Below are 19,495 nucleotides of genomic sequence, written 5' to 3'. Positions count from 1 at the left end.
CGGCGCGCACCGTGACGTCAGCGGCGCCGTGACGTCAGCGGCGCGCGGGGCGCGTCACGGAGCGCGGGAAGGACGAAAATGGCGGCGGCGGCCGGGGGATGAGGAGGGGCCGGTGAGGGGCGGGACCGGGGACGGGCACCGGGACCGGGGACGGGCACCGGGACCGGGGACGGGCACCGGGACCGGGGACGGGCACCGGGACCGGGGACGGGCACCGGGACCGGGGACGGGCACCGGGACCGGGGACGGGCACCGGGACCGGGGACGGGCACCGGGACCGGGGACGGGCACCGGGATCGGGGACGGGCACCGGGACCGGGGACGGGCACCGGGATCGGGGACGGGCACCGGGACCGGGGTTGGGATGGGGACGGGGACCGGGGATGGGATGGGCACCGGGACCGGGGTTGGGATGGGCACCGGGACCGGGGATGGGATGGGCACCGGGATCGGGGACGGGCACCGGGAGCGGGGTTGGGATGGGGACGGGGACCGGGGATGGGATGGAGACGGGGATCGGGGATGGGCACCGGGACCGGGGATGGGATGGGCACCGGGAGCGGGGTTGGGATGGGGACGGGGACCGGGGTTGGGATGGGGACGGGGACCGGGGATGGGCACCGGGACCGGGGATGGGATGGGGACGGGGACCGGGGATGGGATGGGCACCGGGACCGGGGATGGGGATGGGATCGGGGACGGGCACCGGGAGCGGGGTTGGGATGGGCACCGGGACCGGGGATGGGATGGAGACGGGGATCGGGGATGGGCACCGGGACCGGGGATGGGATGGGGACGGGGACCGGGGATGGGCACCGGGACCGGGGATGGGATGGAGACGGGGATCGGGGATGGGCACCGGGACCGGGGATGGGCACCGGGACCGGGGATGGGATGGGGACGGGGACCGGGGATGGGCACCAGGACCGGGGATGGGATGGAGACGGGGATCGGAGATGGGGATGGGCACCGGGACCGGGATCTGGATGGGGACCGGGACCGGGATCGGGGTTGGGGTTTGGATGGGGACCGGGATCGGGGTTGGGGTTTGGATGGGGATCGGGATCGGGGTTTGGATGGGGTCCGGAATCAGGGTCATGATTGGAATTGAGGTTTGGGTGGGGATCAGGGTCACAGTCGGGTTTGATCTTTGGATGGGGACTGGGTTTGGGATCGGGATCATGGTCGGGATTGAGGTTTGGATGGGCACTGGGATTGGGATCAGGATCACATTGGGATCAAGGTTTGGATGGGGACCTGGGACCAGGGTCAGGATCCAGTCAGGATTGAGGTTTGGATAGGGATTGGGATCAGGGTGGTGGTTGGGATCAAAGTTTGGATGGGGACCGGTAGTGGGATCAGGATCATGGTTGGGATTGAGGTTTGGATGGGCACTGGGACTGGGATCAGTCAGGATTGAGGTTTGGATAGGGATCGGGATCAGGGTCGTGGTCGGGATTGAGGTTTGGATGGGGGCCTGGATCGGGATCATGGTTGGAATTGAGGTTTGGATGGGGATCAGGATCAGGATCACAGTCAGGATTGAGGTTTTGCTAGGGACTGAGATCAGGGTCACGGTCGGGATTGATGTCAAGAGTGCAATTGGGGTAGGGATCAAGATGGGAATTGGGGTCAGGGTCTGCATGGGGATCGGGATCAGGATTGAGATTGGAATTGAAGTTGGGGCTGGGATTGGGGTTGACGTTGGGATCAGGACTGGGGCAGAGTTAGGGGTGGGAATTGGGGTTGGGGTCTGCATGGGGATTGGGGTTGGGATCAAGATTGGAAATGAAGTTTGGGTTGGGATCGGGGTTGAGGTTGGGATCATGGACCGGGGCAGAGTTAGGGATGGGAATTGGGGTCGGGGTCTGCATGGGGATGGGATTGGGGTAAGGATCAGGGTGGGGACCGGGATCGGGGTTGGGATTGGGCTCCAGATTGGGATTGAGTTTCAGGTCGGGCTCAGGGTAGAGACTGGAGTTAGGCTCAGGATCAGGTCAGGATTGGGATCACGGTCAGGGTGAGAATCAGGGTCAGGGCTGGGATTGGGGTCACAATCAGGATCAAAGTCAGGCCCAGGCTTGGCAGTGGGATTGGGGTGGGGCTTTTCCAGCCCAAACAATTCCCTGTAGCCTGAGCTGTCTCCCCGTTCCCACGCAGCCGAGCCGTGATTCCTGCAGAGCTTCCCCAGGACACTCATTCCAGGGAGCAGCTCCCAGCCGCCTCTGGGCTCTCTGCAGGGGGATCCCACCATGGAAGAGGTGGATTCCCGCTTCCTGCACCTGCTGCAGCCCATCCGGGACCTCACCAAGAACTGGGAGGTGGATGTGGCTGCCCAGCTCGGGGAGTACCTGGAGGAGGTAACGGGGACACCCCCAGAGCTCCTCGTGTCCCCTGCCCTCCTTTGCCCTCTCCTTTTCTCCCTCCTTTTCTTCCTCCTTTTCCCTCTCCTTTTATCCCTCCGTTTCTCCCTCTTTTTATTCCTCCTTTTCCCTCTCCTTTTTACTCCTTTTCTTCCTTTTGTCTCTCTTCCTCTTCTTTTCTCCCTCTTTTTATTCCTCCTTTTCTTCCTTTTATCCCTCTTTTTCCCCCTCATTTTCTTTCCTTTTTCTTCCTCTCTTTCCCCCTCCTTTTATCCCTCCTTTTCCCTCTCCTTTTATACCTCCTTTTCTCCCTCTTTTTATTCCTACTTTTCCCTCCTTTTCTTCCTTTTCTCCCTCTCCCCCTTCTTTTCTCCCTCTTTTTATTCCTCCTTTTCTTCCCTTTATCCCTCTTTTTCTCTCTCATTTTTTTTCCTTTTTCTTCCTTTTCTTCCTCTCTTTCCCCCTCCTTTTATCCCTCCTTTTCTCTCTTTTTTCCTTTTTTTATTTCTTTTATTCCTCTTTCCCCTTCTATTTCTTCCTCTTTTTATCCCTCCTTTTCTTCATTTTTTCCTTCCTTTTCCTCCTCCTTTTCTCTCCTTTTTCCTCCTTTTATCTATCCTTTTCTTCCTCTCTTCCCCCTCCTTTTTCCTCCTCTTCTTCCTTTTCTTCCTCTGATTCCTCCTCCTTTTATCCCTCCTTTTCTTCCTTTTCTCCTTCCCTTTCCCCCTCCTTTTCTCTCTCCCTTTTTCTCCTTTTATGCCTCCTTCCTTTTCTCCCTCTCCTTTTTCCTCCTTTTCTGTTTTCTCCTCCTTTTATCCCTCTTTTTATCCATCCTTTTCTTCTCTGATTCTTCCTCCTTTTATCCCTCTTTTTGTCCCTCCTTTTCTCCCTCCCTTTCTCTCTCCTTTTTCCTCCTAGATCCCTCCTTTTCTTCCTTTTCTCCCTCTCCTTTTTTTCTTATTCTCCCTCTCCTTTTTCCCCCTTTTCTTCCTCTGTTTCCTCCTCCTTTTATCTCTCTTTTTACCCCTCCTTTTCTTCCTCTCCTTTCCCCCTCCTTTTCTTCCTCTCTTCCCCCTCCATTTTTCTCTCCTCTTCTTCATTTTCTTCCTCCATTTCCTCCTCCTTTTATCCCTCCTTTTCTTCCTTTTCTCCCTCCTTTAATCTCTCCTTTCCCCCTCCTTTTTCCTCTTTTCCCCTCTCCTTTCCTCCCCTGCATGTCCCCGTTTTCCCGGGTGAATCCCGGGGCCATCCAGCCGTGGTGGTGGCCTTGGGGACAGTGACACTTTTCCCAGGCTCAGCCTCTCCTCCCTGCCTGTGAGGAGTAGATTTACCAAGAATTCCCAAAACCTGGCAGAAAGCCCTTGTAGGTCTGCATGCAAACACTGAGGTAAAGCCTGCTGACTTCAAGCCATAAAACAGAAATTACGTTCTTGAGAGAGAAATTGGACTGGAAACAAATGTCAAAATGTGGCCTTCCGAAAGAATTTCAGAGAATTAAAATTTTAGTTCAATCAAAAAATTAATTTTAGGGAATTAAAGCTGTGGAAGATGCTTTGTAGCAAGGCTATTGGATTAAAAATATGAGTGATTCATGTTAGAAGTAACAGCAGTGTTGTGTGGCAGAAATAAGCTGAAAAAACATTTATAAAGGATTGTAACCATGAAATAAGTTAGCTTCTAAAAGAACAACGTTTAGTTTTACATGTCTCACCCTGCATTGAGGCTGATAACAGAATAAAACCTTTTAAAACACCTCTCTGCCACCCCATTTCTAAAAGTAAAACCCAACCCTGCCTCTCCCAGCTGGACCAGATCTGCATTTCCTTCGACAATGGCAAAACCACCATGAACTTCATGGAGGCAGCGCTGCTGATCCAGGGCTCTGCCTGCATCTACAGCAGGAAGGTGAGCACACACCTCATCCCTGCTCCATCCCTGCCTCCCTCTGCTGATCCAGGGCTCTGCTCCATCCCTGCTGCTGATCCAGGGCTCTGCCCCATCCCCATTCCCCATCCCTCTGCTAATCCAGGGCTCTGCTCCATCCCTGCTGCTGATCCAGGGCTCTGCCCCATCCCCATCCCTGCTGCTGATCCAGGGCTCTGCCCCATCCCCATTCCCCATCCCTGCTGCTGATCCAGGGCTCTGCCCCATCCCCATTCCCATCCCTGCTGCTGATCCAGGGCTCTGCTCCATCCCTGCTGCTGATCCAGGGCTCTGCCCCATCCCCACTGCTGATCCAGGGCTCTGCCCCATCCCCATTCCCATCCCTCTGCTGATCCAGGGCTCTGCTCCATCCCTGCTGCTGATCCAGGGCTCTGCTCCATCCCCATTCCCCATCCCTGCTGCTGATCCAGGGCTCTGCCCCATCTCCATCCCCATCCCTCTGCTGATCCAGGGCTCTGCCCCATCCCCATTCCCATCCCTCTGCTGATCCAGGGCTCTGCTCCATCCCTGCTGCTGATCCAGGGCTCTGCTCCATCCCTGCTGCTGATCCAGGGCTCTGCCCCATCTCCATCCCTGCTGCTGATCCAGGGCTCTGCCCCATCCCCATTCCCATCCCTGCTGCTGATCCAGGGCTCTGCCCCATCCCCATCCCGTTCCATGGGAGTGATTTCAGCTCATTGTCTCAAATTTTCTCCTAATTTCCCTCCTAAATTTGGTCCCCTTGTAGGTGCTGGTGTAGGTGTAGGTGTTGGCACCTTCCTCTCCCAGGGAACAGCAGGGGTTTTGCTGTTCTGCAGGGTGGCATGTAAAATCCTATTTGGTCACAAAATCGTGCCGTGTCGGTTCTTTTTGAGCACAAAGTCCTGGAATGGTTTGGGTGGGAGGGGACCTCCAAGCCCATCCAGAGGGCAAGGACACTTCCCACTGTCCCAGGCTGCTCCAAATTTAGGGATTTCCCCCAAGTCTGTCCATGGAACGGCTGAAAACAAAGAGAAAAAAGCACCAAAACCCCATGGAATTGAGCTCCATAATGGGAGGGGGAGAGTCCCTCGGGTGGAGGGGCTTTCCCAGGAGCTGCTCCCCCCTTTCCCAGCTCCAGGTGCTGTTTTCCAGGTGGAATACCTGTACATGCTGGTGTGCCAGGCGCTGGACTGCATCTCCAACAAAAAGTGAGTGGGATTTTCCCTTCCCAGAGGGGAATTTGTCCTGCAGAACCCCTGCTCTGGCTCTGCCCTGATCCTGGGCCATCCCCATTCCCATCCCTGCCCTGGCAGGTGCATCCCAGGCTTAGGAATGCCAGCACAGGGATAGCACACACAACCAGGGCTGGTTTTCCTGCTGGTTCGTGGTGATTTAGGAGTCCAAAGGAGGCTGAGGGAAGCCTTTTCCAAAAGGAAAATCCCTTCGGAATGTGCTGCCAGCTCCTTTGGATTTTCGCACTGACGCGAACAAGAGGGAAAAACCCCATTTGTTTTTTGGGATTTTCCCACCTGGAGGGGCCACAGCAGGGCTGGAGGGACCCTTTCCCACCATTCCCATGGATCCTGAGCCCGTTTTTCCCTAGGAGGGAGAAGCTCCCCACTTCCCTGGGCCCCGACGGCCGCGATACCGACGCCACCTTCACGGACGAGCAGGAGGAGGTGAGGCGGGCTCTGTGCCCCACGGCCTGCTCCAGGGGGTCTCTCGGTGTCCCTGCCAGCTGGGGTGACACTGGGGGGGCTTTCCTGCAGTTCCTGTCCCTGGATGACATCCCAGAAACCAGCCAGGCCAGCGTGGACATGAGGAGGGGCCAGCAGCCTGCTGTAAGAGAAGCCAGTTGCATTTTATGCCTCCTTTGATTTCTCCTTTCTCTCCTTTGATTCCTCTGTTTATTCCTTCTTCCTCCTTTTCTCTCTCCTTTTTCCTGTATTCCCTCTGTTTATCCTTCTCTTTCCTCCTCCTTTTCTCCCTTTTCTCCCTCTTTTTATTCCTCCTTTCCTCTATCCTTTTTTCCTCCTTTTCTCTCTCCTTTTTCCTGTATTCCCTCTGTTTATCCTTCTCTTTCCTCCTCCTTTTCTCCCTTTTCTCCCTCTTTTTATTCCTCCTTTCCTCTATCCTTTTTTCCTCCTTTTCTCCTCCTTTCCTCTCCTTTTTCCTCCTTTTATCCCTCTTTTTATCCTTCTTTTTATCCCTCCTTTTCTTGCTTCCATGTCCCCATTTTCCCAGGTGAATCCCAGGGCCATCCAGCCGGGGTGGTGGCCTTGGGGACAATGACACCTTTCCCAGGCTCTCTGCCACCTCCCTGTCCCTTTCCAGGCTGTGAACATTGTTCCCCTGACCCCGATGGCCCTGGTGCCCCCGGAAGAAGGGGAGAAGAAGGACAACCCCCTCCTGAGGTGCCACTCCTGGGATTGTCCCCTGTCCCCTCCCCTGGGTGGGACTGTCCCATGTCCCCTCCCCTGCTCCAGTCCCTGTGTGGCATTGTCCCATGTCCCCTCTCCTGGGTGATTGTCCCATGTCCCCTCCCCGCTGGGATTGTCCTGTGTCCCCTCCCCTGGGTGGCATTGTACTGTGTCCCCTCCCCATGGGATTGTCCCATGTCTCCTCCCCTGGGTGGCATTGTCCCCTGTCCCCTCCCCTGCTGGGATTGTCCTGTGTCCCCTCCCCATGGGATTGTCCTGTGTCCCCTCCCCTGGGTGGCATTGTCCCGGGTCCCCTCCCCATGGGATTGTCCTGTGTCCTCTGCCCTGGGTGTCATTGTCCCCTGTCCCCTCCCCATGGGATTGTCCTGTGTCCTCTGCCCGGGGTGGCATTGTCCCATGTCCCCTCCCCATTGGATTGTCCCCTGTCCCCTCCCCGCTGGGATTGTCCCATGTCCCCTCCCCTGGGTGGCATTGTCCCGGGTCCCCTCCCCATGGGATTGTCCTGTGTCCCCTCCCCTGGGTGGCATTGTCCCATGTCCTCTCCCCATGGGATTGTCCTGTGTCCCCTCCCCTGGGTGGCATTGTCCCATGTCCTCTCCCCATGGGATTGTCCTGTGTCCCCTCCCCTGGGTGGCATTGTCCCATGTCCCCTCCCCATGGGATTGTCCCCTGTCCCCTCCCCTGGGTGGCATTGTCCCGTGTCCCCTCCCCATGGGATTGTCCTGTGTCCCCTCCCCTGGGTGGCATTGTCCCGTGTCCCCTCCGCTGCTCAGCCGGGATCCCTGGGGACAAACGCACAATTCCTGCTGGGGCCCGTGGAGGAGCAGGAAGGTCCCGGGACATGCGGGGCCCTCCAGGCTGGTGCCGTGCTGCTGGGGGGGCCGGGGCTGGCGCTGGGGACACTGGGGACACTGGGGACACCAGGGACAGCGCCCTGCCACGCTCCCGCAGCCGGCGGGGCGAGGTGCTGGCGAGCCGCAGGGATTTCCGCATGAACACCTCCACCCCGCACGCCTCCGGCGCCTTCCTGCTGGAGCTGGCCGGGCTCTCCCCCACGCACCCGCAGCAGGAGCAGCGCCTGGGCACGGCCACAGGTACCTGGGGCTCTGGGGTGGCCGTGCCACTGTCACTGCCACTGCCAGCACTCACCTGTCGCCGTCCCCGGCAGCAGCTCCGCGATCCGGCCCCGCGGAGCGTCCGAGCGCCGCCTCCGGCACGGCGCTGGTGCGGGCACTGAGCTTCTGCGAGGAGGAAGGTGAGGGTGGCACTGCCCGGGGCTCCCCGTGTCCCTCAGGGCGCTGCAGAGGAGGGTGAGGGGTGGATTGGTCCCTGCCAGGAGGGGACAGCCAGCACTGGGCTCTGCTCCCAGGGAACAGGGACAGGAGGAGAGGGAACGGCCTCAGGCTGGGCCAGGGCAGCCTCGGGGTGGATTTTGGGGAGATTCCTGCCTGGAAAGGGCTGTGCAGCCCTGGCACAGGGATGGAGTCCCCGTCCCTGGAGGGGTTGAACATCCCTGTGGATGTGGCACCCAGTGGTGGCCCTGGCAGTGCTGGGAACGCTTGGATTTGAGCTCTGAGGGGTTTTCCAACCCAACCGACTGCCCCATTCCCTGCTCCTGCCCTCTGCTGCCCCTGCCCTGGCAGGAGAAGCTCCTGAGGGAACTCCTCAGCAGACAGGGTGGGAATGGCGAGTCCTGGAAGCTTCTCCAACCTCTGCCCATTCCCACCCCTCCAGGTGCTGCAGAACCTGACGATGACGACATTCCCGAGGCCCTGGGGAATGACATGGAAGTGATCCCGGCCCCTAGCGAACACATCGAGGCTCAGAGGGTCTGTGTGGGCTTGGGGGCTGCCTGTGCTCCTTCCCTGGAATCCCACAGCCCCTCACTCCTTCCCCAGAGCCCCCCACTCCTTCCCCAGAGCCCCAGAGCCTTGTGTTCCTTCCCTGGAACCCCAGAGCCCCCCACTCCTTCCCCAGTGCCCCCCACTCCTTCCCCAGAGCCCCAGAGCCTTGTGTTCCTTCCCTGGAACCCCAGAGCCCCCCCACTCCTTCCCCAGAGCCCCTCACTCCTTCCCCAGAGCCCCCCACTCCTTCCCCAGAGCCCCAGAGCCTTGTGTTCCTTCCCTGGAACCCCAGAGCCCCCCACTCCTTCCCCAGAGCCCCAGAGCCTTGTGTTCCTTCCCTGGAACCCCAGAGCCCCCCCACTCCTTCCCCAGAGCCCCTCACTCCTTCCCCAGAGCCCCCCACTCCTTCCCCAGAGCCCCCCACTCCTTCCCCAGAGCCCCAGAGCCCCGTGTTCCTTCCCTGGAGCCCTGGAGCCCCTTGTTCCTTTCCTGGAGCCCCCCACTTTTTCCCTAGACCCCTGGATCCCCCCACCCCCCCTTTCCCTGCCCCCCAGTCCCTCACTGTCCCTCTCCACGTTCCCCAGAGCACACCCCGGCCCCGGGGGTACCTCCTTCGGGAGAGACCCCCCTGCCAGGAGCCCAGAGCCCTCAGCAAGGTAAGGGTGGGGCCTGGAGCCAGGGAGATCCCAAATCTGAGCCAGGGAGATCCCAAATCCGGGCAGGATGGGACCCCCCGGGACACCCCAGGGCCCCTGCCCACCCTCACCCCTGTGCCAGGAGGAGCCCAACCCATGGCAGAGCCTCGACCCCTTCGGAGACTCCGAGGAGAAGCCCTTCAGGAAAGGTATTTTTGGGGGAAACCGGGCAGCTCCAGGGCAGCGGGGACAGCACGGCCCGTGCTGGGTCATTCCTGGCCACATGGCCCCACAGAGGGACATTCCCAACCCTGTGTCCCTCAGCAGTCCCAGCTCTGTGGTGGCTCCTTCCCCATGGGAAGGTCACTCGTTCCTGGCCACGTGGCCCTCAGTGTGCCCAGCCCCACAGAGAGACATTCCCAGTTCATGGAGGGTCATTCCCAGTTCATGGAGGGTCATTCCCAGTTCATGGAGGGTCATTTCCCAGTTCATGGAGGGTCATTCCCAGTTCATGGAGGGACATTCCCAGTTCATGGAGGGACATTCCCAGCCCCACAGAGAGACATTCCCAGTTCACGGAGGGTCATTCCCAGTTCATGGAGGGTCATTCCCAGCCCCACAGAGGGACATTCCCAGTTCACGGAGGGACATTCCCAGTTCACGGAGGGTCATTCCCAGTTCATGGAGGGACATTCCCAGCCCCACAGAGGGTCATTTCCCAGTTCATGGAGGGACATTCCCAGCCCCACAGAGGGACATTCCCAGTTCATGGAGGGACATTCCCAGCCCCACAGAGGGTCATTCCCAGTTCATGGAGGGTCATTCCCAGCCCCACAGAGGGTCATTCCCAGTTCATGGAGGGTCATTCCCAGTTCACGGAGGGTCATTCCCAGTTCATGGAGAGACATTCCCAGCCCCACAGAGGGACATTCCCAGTTCATGGAGGGACATTTCCCAGTTCATGGAGGGACATTCCCAGTTCATGGAGAGACATTCCCAGCCCCACAGAGGGACATTCCCAGTTCATGGAGGGACATTCCCAGCCCCACAGAGGGTCATTCCCAGTTCACGGAGGGTCATTCCCAGTTCACGGAGGGTCATTCCCAGCCCCACAGAAGGACAGTCCCAGTTCATGGAGGGTCATTCCCAGTTCACGGAGAGTCATTCCCAGTTCACGGAGGGTCATTCCCAGCCCCACAGAAGGACATTCCCAGTTCATGGAAGGTCATTCCCAGCCCCATAGAGGATCATTCCCAGTTCATGGAAGGTCATTCCCAGCCCCACAGAGGGTCATTCCTAGTTCATGGAGAGTCATTCCCAGTTCACGGAGGGACATTCCCAGCCCCACAGAGGGACATTCCCAGTTCACGGAGGGACATTCCCAGCCCCACGGAGGGTCATTCCCAGCCCCACGGAGGGACATTCCCAGCCCCACAGAGGGACATCCCCAGCCCCACAGAGGGACATTCCCAGCCCCACAGAGGGTCATTCCCAGCCCCACGTCCCCATCCCCATTGCAGGTCCTTCCCAGCCCCCCGTGGATCCCTCCCAGCCACACTGGACACCCTCCAGTGTCCCCGTCCCCACGCTGGGCCATTCCAGCCCCACAACACCCAGAGGGGTCCCTTCCCCTTCCCAGCTCACCCGGTGTCGCCCGTGTCACCTGCAGGGAGGCCCTTCCTGGTGCCACACGGCCTGGATGACATGGTTGGAGGCAAGAGGAAGAGGAAGGGCCCGAGGAAGCTGCAGGATTTCACGAGATGGTTCTCTGCAGCCTGTGAGTGATTCCCGTGGGATCCTGCGGGATGGAGATCCAGAAGGATTTCAAAGCCTCTGCAGAGGGGTTGAACAGCCCTGTGCATGTGGCACTTGGGGACACAGGCAGGGGTGGCCTTGGCAGTGCTGGGGGGGGACTCGGTGGGCTCAGAGGGCTTTTCCAGCTTTGATAAATCCATGGAATTCCCATCCGGTGATTATTCCTGACCTGCTCCCCACAGACAACAACGTCACGGAGGGCCGGAAAAGCAGGAGGAAAGGCCCCACCTTCGCAGGTGAGGGGACACGGGCAGGGACACATTCCCTGTCCTGGGGACACCAGGGGCTGCATCCTGCAGTGGGGAGGGCATGGAGGGTATGGACACCCCAAAACTGGGGAAATGGACACCCCAAAACTGGGGAAATGGACACCAGGAGATGGATCCTGCAGTGGGGAAGGCATGGAGGGGAAAGACACCCCAAAACTGGGGAAATGGACACCAGGAGATGGATCCTGCAGTGGGGAAGGCATGGAGGGGAAAGACACCCCAAAACTGGGGAAATGGACACCCCAAAACTGGGTAAATGGACACCCCAAAACTGGGTAAATGGACACCAGGAGATGGATCCTGCAGTGGGGAGGGCATAGAGGGGAAGGACACCCTGAAACCAGGCAAGGGGAGCCTGGGAAGGGCCTGGGGGGGGGCAGAGGGGCCATCCCCTGTTTTAGGGGGGGCAGAGGGGCCATCCCCAATCCCTGTTCCCAATCCCTGCAGACCTGGAGCTGCTGTACTGGCGGCAGTTCAAGGAGCGGCTGGCGGCGCAAAGGAAGCTCCAGAGCCGGAGGGTGAGTGGGCTGGGGCTAAACTGGGGGGCTGAGGGGCTCCAGCACCCCCTTGCCACGCTCTGGGGGTGCTCTGGGCTGTTCCTCCCACAGGAGCTGCTGAGGGAGCTGGAGCCAGAGCTGGAGCAGGAGTACGGGGCCGACGGCGAGGGAGGCTCAGGTGCTGGAACCCAGAACCCCAAATCCCTCCTGCCTGGGGAGCCTTTCTTTCCCTCCTGGGGGTCTGGGGAGGTCCCAGAAGGCTGGGGGGGGGTCTCAGGGGACACTGAGGGGGTGTCATGGGACACTGAGGGGTGTCCTCATCCGGCAGATGATGATTTTGTGGAGCACGAGGACATGGAGCCTGAGGCGCCAGAGGAGCTGGAGGAAGGAGCCCAGGGTGAGCTGCTGACCGACCCTTCCCTCCCCAATTCCCCAGCCTGTCTGTCCCTGCGGGTCCCCTGTCCCTGCCATGGGGGTGGCAGGGTGCTGTCCCCCCCTCTGGTGACCCCTTCTCCCACAGACCCCCCTGAACTCGGCTACGAGGAGCTGGTGCGCAGGAACGTGGTAGGTGCTGGTGTGGGGACCTGGCGGTGACTCCAGATGGTCACCGTGTCCCCAGGAGGCTCGGGGGTGTCCCCAGGAGGCTCGGGGGCGTCCCCAGGAGGCTGGGGGGCGTCCCCATCGCTGTCCCTGTCCCCAGGAGCTGTTCATGGCCAGCTCCCAGAAGTTTGCACAGGAGACGGAGCTGTCCCAGCGCATCCGGCAGTGGGAGGAGCGCATGGAGCCGCTGCTGCAGGAGCAGGCACGGAGCCCGGGCTGGGCTGGGGCTTGGGGGGCACTGCCCGGGCTGGCCAGGGGGCTGGCACTGCCCTGCTCACCCCTGAGCCCCTCTGCTCACCCCTGAACACCCGGTACCCACCCCCCGAGCCCTCTGTCCTTTCTTGCCCACCCCTGAGCAGCCCAGACCCACCCCAGAGCCCCCTGCCCACACTGAGCCCCCTCTGCCCCTCTCTCCCCACCCCGGAGCCCCCTGCCCACACTGAGCCCCCTCTGCCCCTCTCTCCCCACCCCGGAGCCCCCTGCCCACACTGAGCCCCCTCTGCCCCTCTCTCCCCACCCCGGAGCCCCCTGCCCACACTGAGCCCCCTCTGCCCCTCTCTCCCCACCCCGGAGCCCCCTGCCCACACTGAGCCCCCTCTGCCCCTCTCTCCCCACCCCGGAGCCCCCTCTGCCCCTCTCTCCCCACCCCTGCCCCTCGCTGTCCCCTCGCTGTCCCCTCATACCTGTAGGAGTCCAGTGCCCTGTTCCGTGTCCGTGGGTAGGGGCTGGCGCTGACCGGTGACACTCGCTGTCCCCTCTCTGTCCCCAAGAGACCTGTGGTCCATTCAATGTCCGAGCCTAGGGGCTGGCACTGACCAGTGACATTCCCTGACCCTCCTTGTCCCCCAGGAATCCTGTGTCCCTCTCCGTGTCCGTGGGTAGGGGCTGGCACTGACCAGTGACCCTCCCTGTCCCCTCGCTGTCCCCCAGCAGACACATGTCCCATTGCATGTCCAAGCCTATGGGCTGGTGCTGGCCAGTGACACTCCCTGTCCCTCGCTGTCCCCTCACTGTCCCTCAGGAGTCCCGTGTCCCATTCAATGTCTGATCCTACAGGCTGGCATTGACCAGTGACACTCCCTGTCCCTCGCTGTCCCCAGGAGTCCCGTGTCCCCTTCGACGTCCACACCTAGGGGCTGGCACTGACCAGTGACCCTCCCTGACCCTCCCTGTCCCTCGCTGTCCCCAGGAGTCCCGTGTCCCCTTCGACGTGCACGCCTACGGGCTGCAGCTGACCGAGCGCTGTGCGGAGCTGGGCCAGTGGCACTCTCTGGCCAGCCTGGTGGCCGGGCAGCCCCCGTTCGAGGTGTGCCGCTACCTGCTGGCCTCGCTGCAGCTGGTAAGGCTCTGGGGGCTCCCGGGGGGGCTCGCTGGCTGCGCCAGGACCCCCGGCCACCCCCCGTCCCCTCCGCAGGCCAACGACGCCGAGGTGGAGCTGGCGCAGGACGCGGGGCTGGAGCAGGCGCTGGACACGGCGCGGCTGCGGCGGCTCACGGCCCGCCCGGCGCACGAGAGGTTCCAGAACTTACAGCTGCCCTCCCAGAGAGACCCCGACCCTAAATAAACAACCCCCCCGCTTTGCACTTCCCTAGGGGGTGCTGGGGAGGGGGTTACGGGGATTTGGCCGCACGGGGATTGTGGGGAGGGGCCTGGGGGGCTACAGGGGTGGTGGGGGGGGGTCACTTCAGTCACCTACACAGAGCCCCCCGCCCCATGGGACACTCCTGGGGGGCTGTGGGGGTCCCTCCACCTACTCACCCACGTTCTCCCCCTCGCAGGACACACCTGGAGGTCCCTCCACCTGCCTACTGAAAACCTCCCTCACCCCAGACCACTCCTGGGGGCTGTCAGGTGTCCCATCCCCACGATGTGACACACTTTGGGGGGGGCACGGGCTCTGTCCCTCCCCCAGAACACACCTGGGGGACACTGGGGACTGTCAGGTGTCCCTAACCCTCCAAGTGCCACCCTGCAGGGTGTGGGCTCTGTCCCTCTCACAGGACACACCTGGGGACACTGTCACCTGTCCCTAACCCTCCAAGTGCCACCCTGCAGGGTGTGGGCTCTGTCCTTCACACAGGACACACCTGGGGGACACTGGGGACTGTCAGGTGTCCCTAACTCTCCAAGTGCCACCCTGCAGGGTGTGGGCTCTGTCCCTCTCACAGGACACACTTGGGGACACTGTCACCTGTCCCTAATCCTCCCAAGTGCCACCCTGCAGGGTGTGGGCTCTGTCCCTCCCCCAGAACACACCTGGGGACACTGGTGGCCGTCACCTGTCCCTAACCCTCCAAGTGCCACCCTGCAGGGTGTGGGCTCTGTCCCTCCCCCAGAACACACCTGGGGAGCACTGGGGACTGTCAGGTGTCCCTAACTCTCCAAGTGCCACCCTGCAGGGTGTGGGCTCTGTCCCTCACACAGGACACACCTGGGGAACACTGGGGACACTGTCACCTGTCCCTAACCCTCCAAGTGCCACCCTGCAGGGTGTGAGCTCTGTCAGGGCTCTGTCCCTCCCCCAGAACACACCTGGGGACAGTGGTGGCCGTCACCTGTCCCTTCCCCACCCCCCAAACCACCACAGACCGCTGTCTGGGGCGGGCTCCCGGCCGTTTATTCGGCTCCCGCGGGCGGCAGCGGCTCGTAGGCGTCCATGTGCGCCCGGACGCTGCGCGCCAGCTCCTCGGCCGTGCGCGAGCGGCCGTAGCAGTCCCGGAAAAGGCCGTCGGGATCCACCAGGAACGTCAGCACCGAGTGATCCACCACGTAGTCCCCGTCGGCGTCGCGGGGCCCGGTGCTGACGTAGACGCCGAAGGCCTTGGCGGCCGCCCGCACCTGCTCGGTGGTGCCGGTGAGCCCCAGCAGGCGCGGGTGGAAGTCGCGCAGGTACCGCGCCAGCGCCGCCGCGTCGTCGCGCTCGGGGTCCACGGTGACGAAGAGCGGCTGCAGCGGCGGCAGCGCCGGGTCGCGCTCCAGCAGCTCCACGGCGCGGCTCAGCTTCTGCAGCTCCTCGGGACACACGTCCGGGCAGTGCGTGAAGCCGAAGTACAGCAGCACCCAGCGGCCCAGGAAATCCGCCTTGCTCCGCGCCGCGCCCGCCGTGTCCCGCAGCTGGAAGTCGCCCCGGCCCAGCGCCAGCCGCCGCAGCTCGGCCAGGCGGCGGGCGCGCTGCCGCCGCCGCTTCTCGTGCCGCACGTACAGCCAGCCCGCCGCCGCCGCGCCCGCCACCGCGCCCGCCGCCGCCAGCCGCCGCCGCAGCGGCAGCCGCGGGGCGCCCGGGGCCGCGGCCAGGCAGCGCCGGGGCGGGCACGGGGCCGGGCACGGCGGCGGGCAGAGCCGCGGGCAGAGCCGCGGGACGGGGCGCAGGCACCGCAGCATGGCCGCGGCTCTGCGGAGGGACGGGGTGAGCGGCTGCGGGGAACCGGGGCGCACCGCCCCGCCGGGGGTCTGCGCCTCGGCTGCTCCCTGACCCCTCATTCCGTCATAACCTGGGCCCCGCAGCCTGTGCCCCAAATGCTCCCTGACCCCTCATCCCGTCATACCCTGGGCCCCGCAGCCTGTGCCCCAAATGCTCCCTGACCCCTCAGCCCACCCCTTGGACCCGCAGCCCCATGCCCCAAATGCTCCCTGACCCCTCATCCCATCATCACCTGGACCCCGCAGCCCCATGCCCCAAATGCTCCCTGACCCCCCAGCCCCGTGCCCCAAATGCTCCCTGACCCCCCAGCCCCGTGCCCCAAATGCTCCCTGACCCCCCAGCCCTGTGCCCCAAATGCTCCCTGACCCCTCAGCCCATCATCACCTGGACCCCGCAGCCTGTACCCCAAATGCTCCCTGACCCCCCAGCCCCGTGCCCCAAATGCTCCCTGACCCCCCAGCCCATCATACCCTGGACCCCGCAGCCTGTGCCCCAAATGCTCCCTGACCCCTTCATCCCATCCCCTGGACCCCGCAGCCTGTACCCCAAATGCTCCCTGACCCCCCAGCCCCGTGCCCCAAATGCTCCCTGACCCCCCAGCCCCGTGCCCCAAATGCTCCCTAATCCCTCATCCCATCATCACCTGGACCCTGCAGCCCCGTGCCCCAAACGCCCCCTGACTCCTCATCCCACCTCTCCCGATGCACTTCGACCCCAACGCTGTCCCCCAAATGTCCCCTGGCCCCTCAGCCCACCCCGAAAAGCCCCCTGACCCCTCCTGCCGCCCGCGGAGCGCCGTCCCCGCTGACCTGGGACCTCCGCCCGCCGCTGCCGCGCCGCCGCCGCCGCCGGAAGTACCGGGAGGGGCGGGGCCACCGGCGGAAGGGGCGTGGCCACGGCGGAACGGGGCGTGACCGCAGATGGTGCGCCCGATGCGGGGGGCGTGGCCAAACCACGAGGGGCGTGGCCAATACGAGGGCGTGACCGCAGATGGCGCGCGTGATTCGAGGGGCGTGGCCAAACCGCGAGGGGCGTGGCCAATGGGGGCGTGGCCACGGCGGGGCGTGGCCGGCCGTGCTGGGGTGACGTCATGGCGCCGGTGTCCCCGGCCGTGGGTTCTGTGTATGTTTGATATTCTGTTTTTGTTTGATATTCTGTGTATGTTTGATACTCTGTTCATGTCTGATATTCTGTGTATGTTTGATATTCTGTGTATGTTTGATATTCTGTTTTTGTTTGATACTCTGTTCATGTTTGATATTCTGTGTATGTTTGATATTCTGTGTATGTTTGATATTCTGTTTTTGTTTGATATTCTGTGTATGTTTGATACTCTGTGTATGTTTGATATTCTGTGTATGTTTGATACTCTGTGTATGTTTGATATTCTGTGTATGTTTGTTTGATATTCTGTGTATGTTTGATATTCTGTGTATGTTTGATATTCTGTTTTTGTTTGATATTCTGTGTATGTTTGATATTCTGTTTTTGTTTGATACTCTGTGTATGTTTGATATTCTGTGTATGTTTGATATTCTGTTTTTGTTTGATATTCTGTGTATGTTTGATACTCTGTTCATGTCTGATATTCTGTGTATGTCTGATATTCTGTGTATGTCTGATATTCTGTTCATGTTTGATATTCTGTGTATGTCTGATATTCTGTGTATGTTTGATATTCTGTGTATGTTTGATATTCTGTTTTTGTTTGATACTCTGTTCATGTTTGATATTCTGTGTATGTTTATTTGATATTCTGTGTATGTCTGATATTCTGTGTATGTTTGATATTCTGTTTTTGTTTGATATTCTTTGTATGTTTGATATTCTGTGTATGTCTGATATTCTGTTCATGTTTGATATTCTGTGTATGTTTGTTTGATATTCTGTGTATGTCTGATACTCTGTGTATGTTTGATATTCTGTTTTTGTTTGATATTCTGTTTTTGTTTGATATTCTTTGTATGTTTGATATTCTGTGTATGTCTGATATTCTGTGTATGTCTGATATCCTGTTCATGTCTGATATTCTGTTTTTATTTGATATTCTGTGTATGTCTGATATCCTGTTCATGTCTGATATTCTGTTTTGTTTGATATTCTGTGTATGTCTGATATCCTGTTCATGTCTGATATTCTGTTTTTATTTGATATTCTGTGTATGTCTGATATCCTGTTCATGTCTGATATTCTGTTTTGTTTGATATTCTGTGTATGTCTGATATCCTGTTCATGTCTGATTTTCTGTTCTGCGCTTTCAGAACCGACTCGGAGAGTGAAGGTTTGGTTTCTCTGGTTATCAGCCGGCTCACCTCCCCATGCTCTGCTGTCTACAAGAGCCTGGTGCTGGCTTTGCTTTGCTTTACTTGCTTCTGCTTTTGCCTTTGCTGTTGCTTGTTAGTTTAGCTCAGCAGTCCCATTTTTTCCCTGGACTGTTTTTTTTCCCTTTCCCTTCCCTGAATACCATCCAACCTGCTCTGGACTGGGACCTGGGAACCCCGAGGAGCACCGGGAGCCTGCGCTCTGTGATCTGCAGCAGCCATCCCCAGTGCCCAGAGCAACCCCCAGCACCCAGACCCGGGAGAGACTTCCTGGATTCGTCACCTTTTCAGAGTGGTGAAAGAGTTTTTGCTGTCATCTGCTTGTTAATTTTTTATTTTTGCTGCTGGGGAGTGTTTTGTTTGTTAAATAAACGGCTTCTTTTCCACTTCTCTCCGAGGAAATTCTTCCCAAACCAGGTGGGTGGGGAGGGGCCATGTGGGTTTGTTTTTTGGGGGCTCCTTCCAGAGGTTTTTCTCCCAAATTTGCCCTAAACTGGGAGACCCGCCCACAGCTCACTGCCCGACATGGCCCCGACATGGCTCTGTTATAAATGAGAATTTATTCAGCCAGATTAAAAATAAAAAATAATTTTATTAGCAGTCAAATTCTATCTGGGCAGCCACACGGAAAGAACAGAGCCGAGCCCGGGGTCGGCCCTGGGTGTGCCACAAGGAGTCAGCCCCAGCAGAGGTTTCCTCTGTGCCCACCCCTCCATCCTGGCACATGTGGATTTTATAGGGAAAATTCCACCCGAGGCCAAGATTTCAGCAGTCAGTCTTTTATTCAGAGTCCATAGGGTAATAAGATTTTCTTTTTTTGGTGATGAGGAGGAACAATTCAGTGTCTGAAGTTGTTGAATCCCTGATGAGATTCATGGGAAGGCTGCATTCACATGGATTTCCTTGATTTCCATCTCGGGTCGTTTATGCCATGATCAGCACCTGGGGTTTCTGTATCTCCCCAGCCATGGCCCATCTCATCTCCTGGGGAGCTGCACCTTCTTACTTGAAAATCCATTTCTAAAATACCCGAAGTTGCTGTCGAGGCAGGAGGGGAATGAAGAGAACTCTGACTCAGAAGGCTGTGAGAGTAAAACTCCCATTTTTATTCAAAATACCCTGTTCTTTAATATAGAGCTCCGCAAGGACCAAATCCATTGGTTCTGAAGTGAAAACAACCCACCACCATTGGTTCAGAGTGCTTGATGCACAGTGATAGAACTTAACTATGAACAATGTGAAAACAAGAGAGATAAAGAATTATTTACATTCTTTCCCAGCTCTTTCCCAGGCCTTTGCCTGGCTAGAAAATCCCAGTTTCTTCCTTTGCCTGAATCAGACCCACAACACCCGGTCTTGCCTGCGAGGGCTGGGGGGAAATACT

At 59.4% G+C, this 19,495-nt stretch overlaps 2 protein-coding genes and 1 long non-coding RNA gene across 3 annotated transcripts; 2 read left to right on the top strand and 1 right to left on the bottom strand.

The window, feature by feature from the left end:
• The first annotated feature begins 57 nt into the window (after positions 1-57).
• NCAPH2 (non-SMC condensin II complex subunit H2) lies at positions 58-13,981 on the top strand. The gene is made up of 20 exons (XM_077783732.1): positions 58-112; positions 2,161-2,360; positions 4,167-4,268; positions 5,421-5,476; positions 5,872-5,947; positions 6,038-6,109; positions 6,603-6,682; positions 7,661-7,803; positions 7,878-7,964; positions 8,444-8,538; positions 9,138-9,209; positions 9,331-9,397; positions 10,858-10,965; positions 11,186-11,239; positions 11,720-11,790; positions 11,881-11,947; positions 12,098-12,166; positions 12,290-12,333; positions 12,470-12,571; positions 13,559-13,981. The coding sequence occupies exons 2-20, from the start codon at positions 2,253-2,255 to the stop codon at positions 13,931-13,933; spliced, it is 1,848 nt and encodes a 615-aa protein (XP_077639858.1). The 5' UTR covers positions 58-112; positions 2,161-2,252; the 3' UTR covers positions 13,934-13,981.
• Positions 13,982-14,965: 984 nt separating this feature from the next.
• On the bottom strand, positions 14,966-15,849 carry SCO2 (synthesis of cytochrome C oxidase 2). The gene has a single exon (XM_021546377.3). It carries the CDS (start codon positions 15,847-15,849, stop codon positions 14,986-14,988), a length of 864 nt encoding a protein of 287 aa, XP_021402052.3. The 3' UTR covers positions 14,966-14,985.
• Positions 15,850-16,872: 1,023 nt separating this feature from the next.
• Positions 16,873-18,497, top strand: LOC144246286 (uncharacterized). The gene is made up of 2 exons (XR_013339960.1): positions 16,873-16,912; positions 18,052-18,497. It is a non-coding gene; the product is annotated as an uncharacterized LOC144246286 (long non-coding RNA).
• The last annotated feature ends 998 nt before the right edge of the window (positions 18,498-19,495 follow it).

The sequence above is a fragment of the Lonchura striata genome, chromosome 5, assembly GCF_046129695.1.
Source record: "Lonchura striata isolate bLonStr1 chromosome 5, bLonStr1.mat, whole genome shotgun sequence".
Lineage (NCBI taxonomy): Eukaryota > Metazoa > Chordata > Aves > Passeriformes > Estrildidae > Lonchura > Lonchura striata.
This window is presented reverse-complemented; position numbering and strand designations above follow the sequence as displayed.

Bases quoted from the DNA above. Each gene is read 5' to 3' on its own strand.
- NCAPH2 (XM_077783732.1), top strand. From the start codon at position 2,253: ATGGAAGAGGTGGATTCCCGCTTCCTGCACCTGCTGCAGCCCATCCGG. The intron at 6,683-7,660 runs GTGCCACTCCTG...ACGCTCCCGCAG, and splicing joins AAGGACAACCCCCTCCTGAG to CCGGCGGGGCGAGGTGCTGG. The intron at 11,948-12,097 runs GTGCTGGAACCC...CTCATCCGGCAG, and splicing joins CGACGGCGAGGGAGGCTCAG to ATGATGATTTTGTGGAGCAC.
- SCO2 (XM_021546377.3), bottom strand. From the start codon at position 15,849: ATGAGGGGTCAGGGAGCAGCCGAGGCGCAGACCCCCGGCGGGGCGGTG.